The sequence below is a fragment of the Cyclospora cayetanensis genome, unplaced genomic scaffold (assembly GCF_002999335.1).
Source record: "Cyclospora cayetanensis isolate NF1_C8 unplaced genomic scaffold, CcayRef3 CcayRef3_contig_28, whole genome shotgun sequence".
NCBI classification, from domain to species: Eukaryota; Apicomplexa; class Conoidasida; order Eucoccidiorida; family Eimeriidae; genus Cyclospora; species Cyclospora cayetanensis.
This window is the reverse complement of record NW_020312236.1, coordinates 177,715-192,471: the sequence shown is the minus strand read 5'-3', so window position 1 is coordinate 192,471 and position 14,757 is coordinate 177,715. Positions and strand designations below refer to the sequence as shown.

General features: G+C 53.4%; 2 protein-coding genes across 2 annotated transcripts; one reads left to right on the top strand and one right to left on the bottom strand.

Moving 5' to 3' along the window:
• Positions 1–502: 502 nt before the first annotated feature.
• On the bottom strand, positions 503–1,858 carry LOC34623479. The gene is made up of 2 exons (XM_026338598.1): positions 1,103–1,858; positions 503–913 (listed from the first exon to the last, which is right to left on the bottom strand). Exons 1-2 carry the CDS (start codon positions 1,856–1,858, stop codon positions 503–505), a joined length of 1,167 nt encoding a protein of 388 aa, XP_026194383.1.
• A 4,396-nt stretch (positions 1,859–6,254) lies between these two features.
• Positions 6,255–11,318, top strand: LOC34623478 (probable serine/threonine-protein kinase fhkB). The gene is made up of 8 exons (XM_026338597.1): positions 6,255–6,596; positions 6,830–7,015; positions 7,562–7,843; positions 8,166–8,598; positions 8,629–8,736; positions 9,431–9,591; positions 9,827–10,198; positions 11,004–11,318. Exons 1-8 carry the CDS (start codon positions 6,255–6,257, stop codon positions 11,316–11,318), a joined length of 2,199 nt encoding a protein of 732 aa, XP_026194382.1.
• The last annotated feature ends 3,439 nt before the right edge of the window (positions 11,319–14,757 follow it).

The window sequence follows — 14,757 nt, the reverse complement described above, 5'->3', positions numbered from 1 at the left end:
CCATGGGTGAGCAAACGAAGGGGTGTCTGGCTTGTTGTTGCTTCTTCCTCCAAGCCACCCTCCTAGAATCGGTTCATATGAGAAAAGAGAGAATCCGTTTCTGGGGTGTGCTGCCTTGCATTTGAATCGGTAAGAATCCGAAGTCGACTGGAAGCCTACAGACACACACTGCGCTTTCTTTTTTGTCTAGTTCAACCGCAAGCTCGTATCAGGTTCTGTTATTGTTGAACGTGAGCGTAGATGGAGGTCGCATGCGCTTTCCCCCCACCCACCCAATAGCTCTTCCTACCCCATTGAACGAAAGATGCGTCCAAACACCAGAAACCCCCAAAGTCGGAAATGTGTGTTATAAAAGCAATTTGCACACCTTCACGGCGCGCAAACATCTGCACTGAAAAGTCTGGCTCTCTCGTTCACATGCCCTGCCGCCCTCTCGACATCGTTTCGCATGGGGAGAGGCGTGAGGAGCAGCACTGTCTCCCAATCCCTCTCTCTTAGTCCCTTAGCACCAGCCGTACGCATGCGGCGGCTTCCTGGGAATGAGTGTTGTCAGATCGTCTGGCAACGGATCCGTCGGGCACTTGTAGTAGTGGTACTCTACGGCTAGCGTTCGTGCTTCCTCCAGTCCAAACTTGTTGACGGGAAAGCCCATAGTTCTCGCCTTCCCATTCTCCTTCCAGCAAGTTCGCACCAGATTACGATGCGGGTCGAACCAAACGCCGCGCGCTTTGGGATACTTGTTGAACTGTGCCGGCGTCGGGTGCTTCAGCAGTCCGACTTTGTTTTCTGGCTCGGGAAGGAAATGGTGCACGTGGAACTGTCTGTAGGGGAAGGATCGCTGGCTCTGGCCCTTGCCTGCTGCACGCCTCCCAGGCATTCCACTCTCCCCCGCAGAGCGAGCCGTAGCCTCTCTCTCTGCCACGCCGCTGCAAATTGCTGCCTCTTCGCCAGAAGAAGACGCAGATCCGCCAAACTCGCCATCCTGGCCTTTCTTGCGGGTGAGCGCTACTCCTGCGCCTGGCTGCCGCTGCTGATGTTGCTGTGCGTTGGTGCTTGCAGCGCCTCCGTTCCAGATTCCCCCGTGGCGACGCGTGTGTCTCGCCGCTTCAAATATCTGTGCATACCGTTGGCAACAGTTCTGCTCGAAGGCTGCCCTTCGCTGATGGTAATCTTCCACCAGCGTCTGCAAAGATTCACCAGTGTCGAGTGTGGGCACTCCGGGCAGTGTCTGAATTGCCTCAGTTCTCCCCTCCTCTCCAGGGAGACTCCCAAGGGTGTCTTGACAGCTAATTAGCTCTGCACGAACTGAACTCTGCAAGGTCCCCCCCCGAGGCGCAACAGAAGGCTGGATAATATCTGTAGTCGCAGCAGCAGCAGGAGCACCACTACCACTACCGCCACTACCCCCCGTGGTGGTGGTAGTGGTGCTAGTGCTGCTGCAGGACTGACTATCCCGGAGCTCACTCTGTTCGGAGTGCGCTTGTGAGTCGGGGAGCTCCATGCCAGCCGTCCGCAACTGCTCGTTTTGGTCACACCTGACCATCTGCCTGCATGAGGAAGCCGTCTGCTGTGTGCATGCGTTTGTGTGTCGAATCTCCCCAGCCACTTCCGATGACAGTCCAGGCGTCTTCGAGGCTCTCTCCTGCTGCGAGGAAACATCGAAGAGCCGCTGGCTACGAATCAGACTGTCGGACGTGTCACAGGAGCTCGGCGTCTGAGGCGCCGTTGTCGAAGCACTGTCGTCGTCGCTGCCCTCTACACTGTTCGCTTTTACGCGAGTGACCTTTCCTGAAGCGCTGGAGCGCAAATCAAGAAGACTGCATGCAGAGGGGGAGGGTGGCCCTCCAAGTTCCGCCATTCTCCTAAACGCCGTCCGTTGGGAGGGTTTCTCCGCAGAGCGCGCAACTCGGTGCGATATTCCTGATGCTTGAGGGCTAGGGGCAGAGTCACGGGGAAAAGAATGCTCGTCTCATTGAGTTGAACTTATCCGCTGCGAAGCAGTGCTTCAAATATGTCTGCACCTGAATGAATCCAGTCAACAGCGGTGTACTGGGAAAGGCTCCTAACCTGTGCAAGCGCTTCCGGTGTCTAGATCTCCACTGAAGACTGACCTTTCATAAATCATGAGCCGCTGCTTCGCATATGTAATTGCCTGCAAAGCCTTTTGCAGATGTTTTCCGTGAGATGCGGGGCATGAATTCAGGGATTAGAGTGGACACGACCGACTCCCAGCAGCTGGGAGCAGTGCAAAGGCTGTTCTGGTCCGAATCCCCGCCCCAGACGATCTAGCGCAAGCTCGGCGGTAACAGCAAGAAACCCATAAGATTAAGCGTCTAAGCATCAAGACAACATATCTACACACAGGGAATGTGATCTGGGCAACTGCAAAGTGTGCCTCTGCCCCTTCCTCCGCGGCAACTCCAGAGAAATCCGAGCGGCAATGATTTTGTATTGACTGTCGGCAAGCTCATGAAGCAGTACGGAAAAAAGCCGCTTAAGAGCACACGAATTGTCGGATTTTTACTGGATCGCTGAGAAGCAGCAAACGAGGCAGTGTCGCTCCTACTTCAATGGCTTTCTTTGCACAGAAGCAAAAGTCCATGACCGTTGCTTGCATCGGGGCACAGAAAGCCGCAGAGCTTAGGACACAAACGGGCGCCGAATTAGGCACAACCCCCACAAAAGCTTTCTGTTTTATATGGAACTGCGCACATGCGAAGCCTGTACAGCGAGAGGGCTCCATCTTCTTCATGAAGGTGTGCTACAAGAGCGACGACAGCTGATCGACCTGCTCCCCTCAGCCGAGCTGCGCCCACTCTCCTGCAGTTTTACTCTTCTCGTCCATAGCAAATTTGAACTCCATTTCCTTGCTATAAATGTGGCTTTCCTAACCTATACTTTAGTTACTACCACAAGGAGCTTTCCGCACCGAAAAGGCGCCAGTCTGTCGAGCGATCATCGCACCAAGCATACCAGCCAAAGTAACAAATGCAAAGAAATCAGTTCGTAAGTTACTCTTTCTAACACCAGCCTATTTAGAATGGTCCCTAAGTAATAGAAGAGTAAAATCGGCCCCGCTATTTGCTCCGTGTTTTGGTGTTACTTGAAACTTCGATGATGCTCAAACTGTCGTACTTAAACTCCAAGAAAGCAGGAAAGGACACCCATTTCACACTGAAGGAAACACCCCTGACTCTCTCTACTATCTGAGGCTTCCAGCTGGAACCTCCATCGCGTCGTGACACGGCATATATTGCCACATCCTGCAGACGCCAACCAGAGTCGGTCAACAGCAAGACACCATTTCTTCCCATAATGCTGCAAGGCAATGGCATCAAAAAATACTGAAAATTCCAGGCGCCCGCAGTCAGATGGATAACGCTGTCTTCTGCTGTACAGCCCAAGCACTGTTCTTTAAAGTCTCTTTTCACTCATTCGATGCGCAGGGTAGGATTTGCTTCATATATTACCCTCTTCTGCCTTCAGTGTTTCGTTTTACCTACTTTGGGCACCAGCAGGTTTGAACGGAGTCAAATCTTGCAAACATCTTATAATCCCTTATGGCCAGCCCATTACACCGAGCATTGATTTCATTCTGTACCAGCGCAAGATTGAGCTGTGCTAGACCTTCATGAACGGGTCTGTCCTCTGTCGTCCCCTTCGCTACTTCTCAGCCTGCATAGGAGACGTTCACTTTACCTGATTTGCCCTCTGTGCTCGCTCCATAGCCTGCTTTTTGCTGGACCCAGTCTTATTGTTCAAGTTCGTGTTTTTTCGCACGGTTTTGAAGGTCCGAGTTATATCGACTAATCTCTGACAGTATTAAAAGATGGATTGCTGAGGGCTGTCTGGGTTGCCTAAACGCATGGGCTTCTTCTGGCTTTGTCCTCTTGCTCACTCAGGACTGTCCCCTAGGACCGGTGAATACAGCCCAGACATCTGTAGGCTCTAAGCTCTGACTTGACTCAAAAACCCGCGCAGAAGCTGCGCTTCGGTTTTTCTGACACTTCAGCTAGTCGAGCATTGGCAGAAGCTACACAGTTTGCGTGTATAAGCGCTGCGTCGCAACTTATTCTAAGACCACGTGACGTGACACTTCGAGTGGACTTAATGTAGATTACTGATGAAGCAGGTGTTCGTGTAGGCTGGCTTTTGTGAACGAACACTTCATATTGTCACCACATCAATCTATTGGCAGGTTACCCTGCATAGACTGTCTCGTGTTGCTCAACGCTCGCGGTTGAGCTGATGTCGGCTTCTACGGATGAAACAGGGCTTATAAGGTTTGAATTGTGATAACCCCTGCAAGGAAACGTTTGATTTACATCAGTAGATCCACCATTGAGGTGCTCGTCTCATCAATAGACATGCAACAAGGAACGCTTGTTTTTCTACATCTGGGGTGTAAAAAGCAACATCGTCAACCAGTTGGTGGCATCTTCGAGTAGTGCCTATCTTTACTGCCGAGATTATTTGGTGGACATCACTGCATTTATGCATCCTCCTATTCATTTCATGGGCTGAACTATCATGAATTTCTTTCAGCTGCGGAGCTACTGCGTTCATATCAGCTTGCAGCTCGGCCCCTGCCGCCCCAAAAGGCGGTGGCCACCGTAAAGTTTCACCGCCAAGAAGTTTCTCCGTCTTTTGTCCCTAAAGAAGAGCAGCTCGCTGGATTGCTATGTGTCTTAATCGAAGCTCCTCAACCGTTGTCTGGATTCCTGACACCCCGCTGCATTCCAAGCCATTGGATAGGCGGGGAACAGCTGTACCAACCAGGTGGTGCAAGCAACTTCACATCCACGGTTTTTGTAGGGAGCAAGCACTCCGAAGTTCATGCCAACCAATGGACTCTACTGAAGTTTGTTAACAGAGTTTCCACATTCCCCTTCCCGCACTCTCATGGCTCCCGAGATGAAGGAAGAGGGACAGTTCAACGAAGCGTTGCTGCACCCTCTCAGCACTCCGGGCATTCACAGCTACTTTCACATCGCCTCTAGCGCACATGCTTGCAATAATGCGTTTCGTTGTATTGAGCTAACAGCAATATCCTAGCGGGCTATGCTGCACTAGAACACTTTGTACTGCACTAGTTGAAGTAAACCAAATTAGCAGAGAATTCCCCAATCGACTTGTTTGTTCGTATATCCTTCTTACTTCATGGTGCGCTCAGCTCTATATAACAAGACGCTGCGCTGTGTGCGTGTGAGCTAGACATTACGTGCCACTAACTATGAGTGCTCGGAGTGCCTTGCGGGTGCAGCAACCCGTATCCTAGCTGTTCCCTCTTCCTTCATGCAGGAACCGTGATGAGCAAAGGCAGGGCGAAGGCGCATGTTCTTTTGTGAACACTAAGTAACAGCTTCTACGAATTTTGCGTTGCTTTTGGATTCGAAAGCTCGCCCTGGTGAGACGGTGGATGGTGCAGCATAGCCCTGCAGAAAACGAGTCGTGCGGACAGCACGACCAACTGGTCGATTCCTTACTAATTGTTCGTTAAATATAAGTGCGCTGAAGCGTATCATGCTTTGCTACACCGGGGGGTTTAACGCGCTTTGAAGGCGGTGTCTGCTTCTGTATTGGGAGACAGGGGACACAGACCACCCGCACATAAGCCGTTTGTCTGTGGTGCATGCAGCCTTTTGCGTTGATCAGGGGCCGCTAGACTTGAAATTTTTCCGACCTCCAGGCAGCCAGCAGCAGCGTAGGGTTTTCTCGCTCTCTCCACAGACAACCCCAAGTGCGCAGAGGAGAGAGAGGGTGGTATGTACATGCGCGCCTGGCACTGCATGAAGCAACTTCAACACGCTTTTGCTCGTAATACGGAAAATGTTCGAGATGGACGACTGAAAGGGAGTGCGAGACAAGCAACGACACGCCGCTGGCCGGCGGCGGTATGGCAGGTAGCGGCAGCGTGTTGAATACAAAAAAATGAGGGTGCCGTGTCGCCCGCGTGCATCTCACACCCGCGCTGTACAGGAATTGCCCAAGTCTGGATTCGTGTGGATAAAACAACCATTTTAAGGGATTAATAAGGAACTCCTATGCAGAAATGCTCCCTGCTCATCTCTCTTTCTCTACCGTAAATCGATCGTCCATTCAATCGAGTTGCAGCAAGCGCCCCCTTCTCCGGCGGGCATCTGTTCTAGGGGCTGGCGGTAGCGGGGATCGTGCAGGTTTGCTCTTTGGCTCTTGCTGGTATTTTAGTCTCCGGACTTCCTAAACCGACGTTTTGTTCATAAATATTTCCGAAAATGTCGGTGTATCCCACGCCACAGGCGGCTACTGCCGCCCCTAGCCCCCCCCACACGGGCTTTGTGCCGCCAGGTGCACCGTCACCCCAGGCACCTACCAGCTCGGTATACTCCGCAAACGCAGTTCCTTTTACCAATCCCTTCGGTGGACCCTCCCGCCAGACGGGATACAGCCACCCGCAGCAATACAGCAGCACGACGTCGGTTCCCCAACAGTACCAGCAGCCACTGAGCTCCTACGCAGCTGTCACTACACAGGCGCCCGCCGCACCCGCTGTCACCGCTGCCTCTTCGCAGCAGCCGCAGAAACATCAAACTGCCGGATCTTTTCAGACCGCCATGGTAAGCCAGCCAGCCAGCCTGCCTCCCTCGCCCCCCGTGCCATAGAGCCGCACAACCCCCAGGGGGGATTCATTACTCCGCTGCTTCGATGCCCTCGACCCTATGCCCGATAAATCTCGCCTCCTTCGGAGTTTATCGGCTTTGCAGCTCTGTGCAGGCTCCTGCCACACGTCGCGAGCCGCACTTCCTCGGGAACGGGGTGTTTCTCGCTGCTGCGGTGCTTGTGAACGCAGCCGACCTCGGCCTCCCTGCAAGGCGCGTCAGTCCTCACGCAGCCACATGCACAGCCGCAACCTGCCGAGGAAGAAGATGCGACGGCTTGCATTCAGGAAATCGCGCATGCTTTCGTGTACCAATACTACCTCATGTTGCACGAGAACCCCGCCGACATCTACCGCTTCTATGACCATGACTCTAAGGTATAGCTCCCAAGAATCCTGGCATCAACGCTCCCGGCGCGCGAAGGCGCGAACTCTTGCTAAGGCTACTTCAAAAAATGCCCGCGCAGATGATTCTTTCTGCCCCCGTATCTCGAATTTCTGCCTTTCCTGAACATTTTTGAGCCTCTAGACATTGGCCTCTTCCAACTCCACACATATACACACGTACATACACATACACACAAACAGACACGCGCTGCCTTTGTTTCCTCTCTCTGTGTCGCTCTCTTCCGCGCCATTGTGCTCTAGCTACCTTCTTTCTCCCCTCCCTCCCCCCTCTTCCCCCCTTCCTTCCATCTCATCCTCCGCAGTTGTGCCGTCACACCGTCTACCGCGAGTATCCGCCGCATGCCGCTGCACTCCACCCCTTGAACAATATCTCCTCCACACGACACCCCTATCCCGAGAGAACTCTTTACCCTGCTGGTGCCCCCCCCTCTTTAGAAGGCGCCCACCCATCGCCGTCGATCGTAGAGGCACAACTGTTTCTTCTTGTGCCTTTTCCCGCCGCCTGCGTGTTTCCAGCTGCACAGAATTTCAGACAGCACGGCAGCTTCGCCCTCAGGCCCTTCGGGAGCATCAGACGCATACTGCGTGCGCGCAGTCGGCCTCCAATCGATTATGCATGCCTTCGCGGCGATGGATTTCGACAGAGCTACTTGCAAAATTCGCAACATCGAGGCGCAAGAGGTTCACGACGGGGGTATCTTGGTGCTCATTACAGGCTGCCTAAGGCACTCTGCCGACAAACCCGAACGAGAGTTCGTGCAGACTGTGCTGCTTGCAAAAATGAAGCCTCCTCGCGCAGTAAGGCCTTTTTAGGCGCACAGGCTGCTGCTTGTGGGAAGCTGTTGTCTTTCGCTTTTTTCTTCTGCACGCAGGGGGTGTATGGGGGGGAGGGGGGACGGGGGTGTTTATTTGTGAGGCTTTTTCTCGTGCCGCGTGAGGAGTAGCAGCCGTACTCTGTGACGCGCCCAGGAAAGGCGGCTTCAGCGGCCCCTTCGGCAGACGAACAGCCAGCTGTATGTGTATATTTACGTGTATCCGTGCAATCCGCTGCCGATGCCAGCGCGTGCCTCGCAGTTAGGCGCAAAAAATCGCTTGCGCGCGAGCGTTGCTTTCGCTGCAGGGATGGTATGTCCACACGGAGATGTTCATTTACTTGGATGCAATGGCAAGCGTTGCAGCCGAGCGAGCAGCGGCAGCAGCGAGAAAGGAGCAGCAGGAAGAGCTGCTTCAGCAGAGACAACGGCAGCTGGAGCGCCAGCAGCAACAGCAGCAACAACAACAGTTGGAAGCCCAGAGGAAGCAGGTCGAACAACAGCAACAGCAGCAACATCAGCAGCAGCAGACGGATGCTCCGAAGCACCGGCGATCTCAGAGGCAGCATGAGGGCGCCTCTCAGGGAAGCGTCGATCTTCCTGCGAAGCGAGAGGCACGTCAGGAGTCGCCAGTGCCAGCCAAGTGCGCAGCAGACGATCCTCAGCTTCACCCTGCCGAGAGTCTCAAGTGCTCAGGGGTGCATGTTGCTCAGCAGACCTCCTCAGGCGTTTCCGCAGAAAGCCACAACAAGCAGCAGGAAGGCGCTGCAGCTGGCGAGCAAGCAGGAGCTGTTCATCTGAAGGCTCCCGAGAGAATGCGCAACAAATGGGTGAAACAAGACTTAGCCACGGAGCACAGCACTGAAGAGGCATCACCTCGTAAGCCGCTGCTCGATAGATCCTCAAGGGCTCGTAACGCCTGGTTCTGCCCGCCTTCCTCTCCGCAGCAGTGCTGGATCTAAATTATTGCGTGCGTGAGATCCGTTCTGGGGAGAGGCTGGCATGGCAGTGTTGTGTCTGCCACGAAGCGAGAACTCGCGGCTGTCTTTGGATCCCAGAATCTTCCTCTAGCCACGCACTTCGCACTAGAGGTGCCTTGTCTGGCGAGAAGGAATCTATCTATCTCTATGTATGTGCATGCATGTATATCTCCCTATTCGTGTCTTGCTGCTAAGGGCAATATACATAAGCATATATTTTCATACATGTATGTACTCCTGTCTTGGTGTTAGGGGCTATCTATCTACATATATATACATACATATACATACATATATATATATATACATATATATATGTACATACATACATATATATACATATATATACATATATATATACATATACATACATATATATACATACATATCTGTATATATTCATGCAAGAATGTTCGTTTCTTGGTGCGAGGGGTGCCTCGAACTAAGGCCCTCTGGAGGCGTTGGGTGTTTCTGCTCCCGAGTGGAGACGGGACGAATAGGTGCAGCGTAGCGTGCACTGCGCATTTGGCGTGAGCGGCACGGAGTGACGAGCTTTCGACTGGTTGTTACGCCTGTTGTTGGTGCTGCGTCAGACTGGCCAAAGCCTGGACAGATGCCGCAGACGCCTTCCGAGAAGGAGACGCATGCAAAGGGAGGCAGTGGTGGTGGTGGTGGCTCGAGCCGGCAACAGCATAATTACGATCCGGATAGCTTTGCCTTTAAGGTCTTGCAGAACGTGAGACCAGTGACTCAGGTGCGTTGGTGTGGGTTCACGGATTTCGAAGGGGTGTCTTTGAGCGCCAGTCGCGTTTTTCGTGCCGTGTAGAAGGGCGCCTTTCCGACTCTCCTCCCGCTGAGGGGGGAGAGAGGGCTTGCGGCTCGCGGGAGACTGCTGCTGCGTCTCCCTGTCCAGTCAGCGGGGGCAGCAGCAGGCGTGCGAGAGCTCGAGCCTGCGCTCGCTTGGCTCGTGTCTGCTGCTGTCGCTGCAGCGCGGTTTCGCAGTTCCCGCAACTTCCAGCGCCGCTGCCGAGCGGACGAACGGCGAGGAGAAGGTGCACGGCAGAGGCGCGGGGGGGGCTTCCCAGAGCGAGCAACAGCAGCAGCAGCAGCTGCCGCAGCAGCAGCAGCAGCTGCCGCAGCCGGGCAAGCGCATTATCGTGCTGGCTGAGCTGTCGCCAGCCTTGAGCTCTGAGGATATCAAGAGGGCTGCCACGGAGGCGCTTGAAGGCGTCAACAAGGGAATTTGTGTGGATCTCCGCAAGCCACCTGCGGGGAAGACTTTTGGGTACATTCTCGAGATGGATTCTGTGGCGAGTGCTCAGCTCCTTGTGGAGCGAGGTCTTGTCTTCAACGGCAAGCAGGTACGGAGACGAGAGCAGAAGAGGGAGAATCGGGGGGGGAGGGGGCTGTTTTCCTCGTGTGCTGCAAGGTTGTGGGGGGGGGGGGGAAGCGCGCCTTCGTTCTCCTGCTTCGAGGCTCCAGGAGTGCTACTCGGACTCTTTTTGTGTTCTTGTGTATTCTTGTGTGTACTTGTTCTTGTGTGTGTTCTTGTGTGTACTTGTTCTTGTGTGTATTCTTGTGTGTGTTCTTGTGTGTATTCTTGTGTGTACTTGTTCTTGTGTGTGTTCGTGTGTGTGTTCTTGTGTGTATTCTTGTGTGTGTTCTTGTGTGTGTTCTTGTGTGTGTTCTTGTGTGTATTCTTGTGTGTACTTGTTCGTGTGTGTATTCTTGTGTGTATTCTTGTGTGTGTTCTTGTGTGTATTCTTGTGTGTATTCTTGTGTGTATTCTTGTGTGTATTCTTGTGTGTATTCTTGTGTGTATTCTTGTGTGTACTTGTTCTTGTGTGTGTTCTTGTGTGTACTTGTTCTTGTGTGTGTTCTTATGTATTCTTGTGTGTGTTCTTATGTATTCTTGTGTGTATTCTTGTGTGTATTCTTGTGTGTACTTGTTCTTGTGTGTATTCTTGTGTGTACTTGTTCTTGTGTGTGTTCTTGTGTGCTTGTGACCCATTCCGGAGTGTCTGCATGCGGGAGAGGGGTGCACCTTTGCGCATGCATGCTGCTGCTGCATGCATGCTGCTGCTGCATGCTGCTGCTGCTTCGCAGGTGCGTGTCGACTTTGTAAGGGCTCGAGCGGCGGGGAGCGCCGGCGCTAACAGCGGCAAGGGGGGGGGGCGGGGGGCAGGGCATAGCCAGCGTGGTGTGTGGGAAGATCGGAGAGCTGCTTGTGGCGAATCACGGCGAGGCGGCAGGGGGGGAGGCAGTGGGGCTCAAGCTCCCGTCGGGCAGGAGCGGCTAGCCACTGCGGAGGACGGGGAGGAGGAGGCAGACAGCCAGTGGATCGATCCTGCAGCTAGGCGTCGGCTGCGCGTGCAAAGGGCAGGGGGAGCCGCCTCTGCTGGAGGCGGCGGCACCTTCAGGGGCAGAGGCGGCAGTGGGGGGTTTAGACGCAGCAGCGGAGCAAGGGGTGTGCAGGAGTAGGGGAGCGAGGAGCCTTAGAGCTTGCAGTTGCGAGGCGACGAGGCTCAGGAAGAAGGGCCTCTGGGAGAGTAGGCTAGGTTGCGCGGAAGTGCTAGTTTCTGGCGCGTCTGTAGAAGGCGCCAAGTCGCGCTCTCTGTTCCTGCGGCTTCCCCCGCTCCCGTCGTGCAACGGAAACTCACAGGCCTCTAGAGCGCAGACAGCCACGGGATGCTCGAGAAACGGTAGTTTTTGAGGGGTGCGCGGCAGATCAGGTGCCTTCTGCTGAATGCTCTCCTGTGCACTCTTAGCGCAAGGCCGGAACGGCCTTTTCTTTTTGTAGATACGTGAAAAAAGGACCCTCCGAGCAGGAGACTGTGCAGGAAGCCATGCCTGCCGAGCAGCAGTCTTCCAAGAAGAAGGCGCATTGCTGGCTCGCCTTTCTCTCACGGGAGAGCGAGCGCAGAGGCAGGGAAGCCGAGAGGCCGTGCCTGTTCTGCTGCAGGTGTGAACGCCAGCGTGGCGAGGAATACGCCGAGCCCATGGGCGGTCCTAGCAGAAAATGACGAATGCGTAATCGCTTGAACTCGAGGCATTCACTTACGTGCTTCTGAGCCTTGGCGCTGCACACGGCTCCCACGACGCTCGCCGTAGAAGCAGAGCAGATAACGGCGGGTATGCCGAAGGGGAGAGGCAGGAATTCGGGGGAGCCTCGCTCGCATTCTAGTAGACCTTGGGTTTCTGCTAGCTTGAGAGCCTCTCTCGCTGCGAAGAGGTTGCGCGCTTCGCGCCTTAGAGCCTCAAAGAGCTTGAGAATGTGCGCCAGCCAGCAAGCAGTGTTGGCAGTGAGAAGTGCCCAACAGCCGGTTCTCCCAACTGCACAGACTCGTTGAAAAGTCTCTTCTTGCGTTCGGCCGGTGTGGCTGCGGCTTCTTGCGGTCTCTTCCTGCAGCGGACGCGCTCAGCGTATAGTCGGTGCAGGGGAGGCATCCAGCGACACACACACGCACACACCTGCCTGCCTGCTTTGCTGGCAACTCGTGGGTAACATTCCGCTGGGTGCCCCTCCCCTCGCTCCTACGCCATCAAGTTTCGCTGAAAAGTGGGGAACGGCGGCGGCGCGCAGTCGCATGCATCCCTTCTCAAAGGCTCTGCAACTGGTTCTTTATTGGGCCTTTGATTGGGTTTAGTAGAGGAACAGCAGTAATGGGCAAATATCAAGGAAGAGTTCGCAGATTACTAGATAAGAACGACCAACCGCTGGTCGTCCAGCTCGTCTTTCGCGTTACTTTTCGTGTCAGCTCCAAATTATGTTCCACAGTATCTAGAACCCGAACGGCCTGGCACGAGCTGGAGGGTTGGGAGGAAATACTGTCAAACAAAGCGACGTGCAGGACGCGACTAGCGCATTTGGGCATATCGAGTGTGGGATCCGAAACAAGACGGGAGAGGTAGCACATGTGCGGTAACGCGAAGTGCCTGAACAAGATTGTTGTGAAGCAGCAGTTCATGATGCCTCCCATTGGCCAACTCGTTGACACCCGACACGGCTAAGCAGTCTAGTGGACATTCCACCTGACTAGCACTCTCTTCCTGATCCCCATTCATTTCGACAGAAGGCACAAAACGGTGCTCCACATTCGCACTCGCAAACTCTAGTATCCCTGTATGCCTCTTGGACTGAACAATTCCCCGGCTACTGGGGCAGCGGCAAGTTAGTCCAGGGCTTTCCAGCCAATCAGGAGGAAGAACTTGATGACGATCTCGATGCAACGTGTCTAAATATCCAATCGAAATTCTCAAAAGCACATCTACAGAACCCACGCCTGCGGGGCGGCAGTGGCACGCGGCCATACGTAGGTGTTTGTTTTTCTCGAGAACAGCTGGCCCTCTGGTCGTGGTTTCAGCTGGAGGAATTGAGCCACATTCGGCAAAAGTTGAAGCACTTTAGGCGTGGACATTTCCTTTCCACACTCGTAGAACGCTATGAAGGTTGATTAACCTCGAGTCTCACTACCAAAAGCTGACTTCCAAAGTTGCTCGGATAGTTTTTTCTCGCAGAGAAACAGCCTGCGAGCTGGACAGAGGAGGCTGATCCTGTACAAGGGCCATTGACCAGCCATTCGACAACTCCGATTGAGGCACTATTTTGTTAGGGGCCTTTTTACTCTCCACGCCAAGCATCTGTCTCTAATGCTGCCGGCCTTCAGAGAGTTTGAGGAATGAAAAACATTCTAGAGTTGTTCGCTGGCTTGGGTGCCTGCTGCAATACGAATTTAGAGTGGAATTTATTCGGGGCATCACTAGCGCAGTCGCCAACGCATTCTCGCGACGACGGAGCAATCAACCAGTGCAGCGAAACCGTCCTTGTCTGTGATGAATCACGGTCTCTAATCAAAGTGCTTCCGTCCTATGCTTTTGACACCCACCCCTCCAAAGGTGTTGCCAAAATTCACATTTCCAAAAGGTTGAAGCACTGCAGCGTGTGGTTCTAACAAAGCGGAAACTCCATTGTTTGTACATCGTAACCTCACTAGCAGCGCTTTTTTGGGCAAAGCACATGGTCATTTTCTGCGAGCGATGGGAAGGGTAATGGGGGAATTCACGTCACAGTTTGAAAGCTCTCACGGTCCTACCAGTGGCCAGGAATGCGTCCTGCCGCACAGACGTATGAACCCCAATGCTCAGATTGTCAGCAGGTGAATTTGCGCATTCATCGTAAAACCCGGCTTTTGCAAAGTTTTCTGGCTCCTGAAAGGACTTGGACTACTTTGAAAATTAAACTTTAGTGTTGGACTACTAAAGTTCAAGGGTCACGATAGCATCTATGTTATTGTTTGCAGGCTCGCCAAATATGTCATTCCGCCCCTTGTTTCAGCACTCCCATGATGCACGAAGTCGTGCAATCATCCTTGACTCATGCATGGAAGCTTCGCGGATTGCCCAAGAGTACCCACACGGATCCAAAGCTCACTAGTGCATTCTGGTGGCCGATATGACCTGTATTGACATTTACGATAAACTGATTACCGCAAATACCCTGAGGCTGATGAGCACAGTGCACTTACCGCAGTTTTTTTGAAGTCGATTGTATGATCACAGAAATCCCCCTGCCGGGCGTTATTTTCCTTCTATTGAGAAGCTGGTTTGTAGTACAAAAGATGGATGGGGCCTGGTGTTTTGGAGCCAGCAACCACCCCTAGTGGCGGAGATATGCAAACAACAAGTGGCTAGTACGCGTGAATATCTACAAATACTACAAAAGGGCAAACACGGATTTATGATAAGTGCCGGTAGGCTATGTGTTTCAAGCCTGCAGACTTGCTCCTGGTGGATCTGGAGGCTTTACGAGATGCATCACGTGATGAGACGAAATTTGCGTCCACGCGTGGGGGATCACTTACGCTTCTCCCACAAAACAATGATATCTCTTGTTCTATTGATTTTCCTTTGGGTGGAAGGT

What these genes read in the sequence shown, in the direction of transcription:
- LOC34623479 (XM_026338598.1), bottom strand. Translation starts at nt 1,858, where the DNA reads ATGGCGGAACTTGGAGGGCCACCCTCCCCCTCTGCATGCAGTCTTCTT. An exon ending in ATGCACAGATATTTGAAGCG is followed by an intron (nt 914 to 1,102) that starts GCGAGACACACG and finishes GGCGTGGCAGAG; the next exon opens with AGAGAGGCTACGGCTCGCTC.
- LOC34623478 (XM_026338597.1), top strand. Translation starts at nt 6,255, where the DNA reads ATGTCGGTGTATCCCACGCCACAGGCGGCTACTGCCGCCCCTAGCCCC. An exon ending in GATCTTTTCAGACCGCCATG is followed by an intron (nt 6,597 to 6,829) that starts GTAAGCCAGCCA and finishes TTGTGAACGCAG; the next exon opens with CCGACCTCGGCCTCCCTGCA. An exon ending in AAATGAAGCCTCCTCGCGCA is followed by an intron (nt 7,844 to 8,165) that starts GTAAGGCCTTTT and finishes CTTTCGCTGCAG; the next exon opens with GGATGGTATGTCCACACGGA.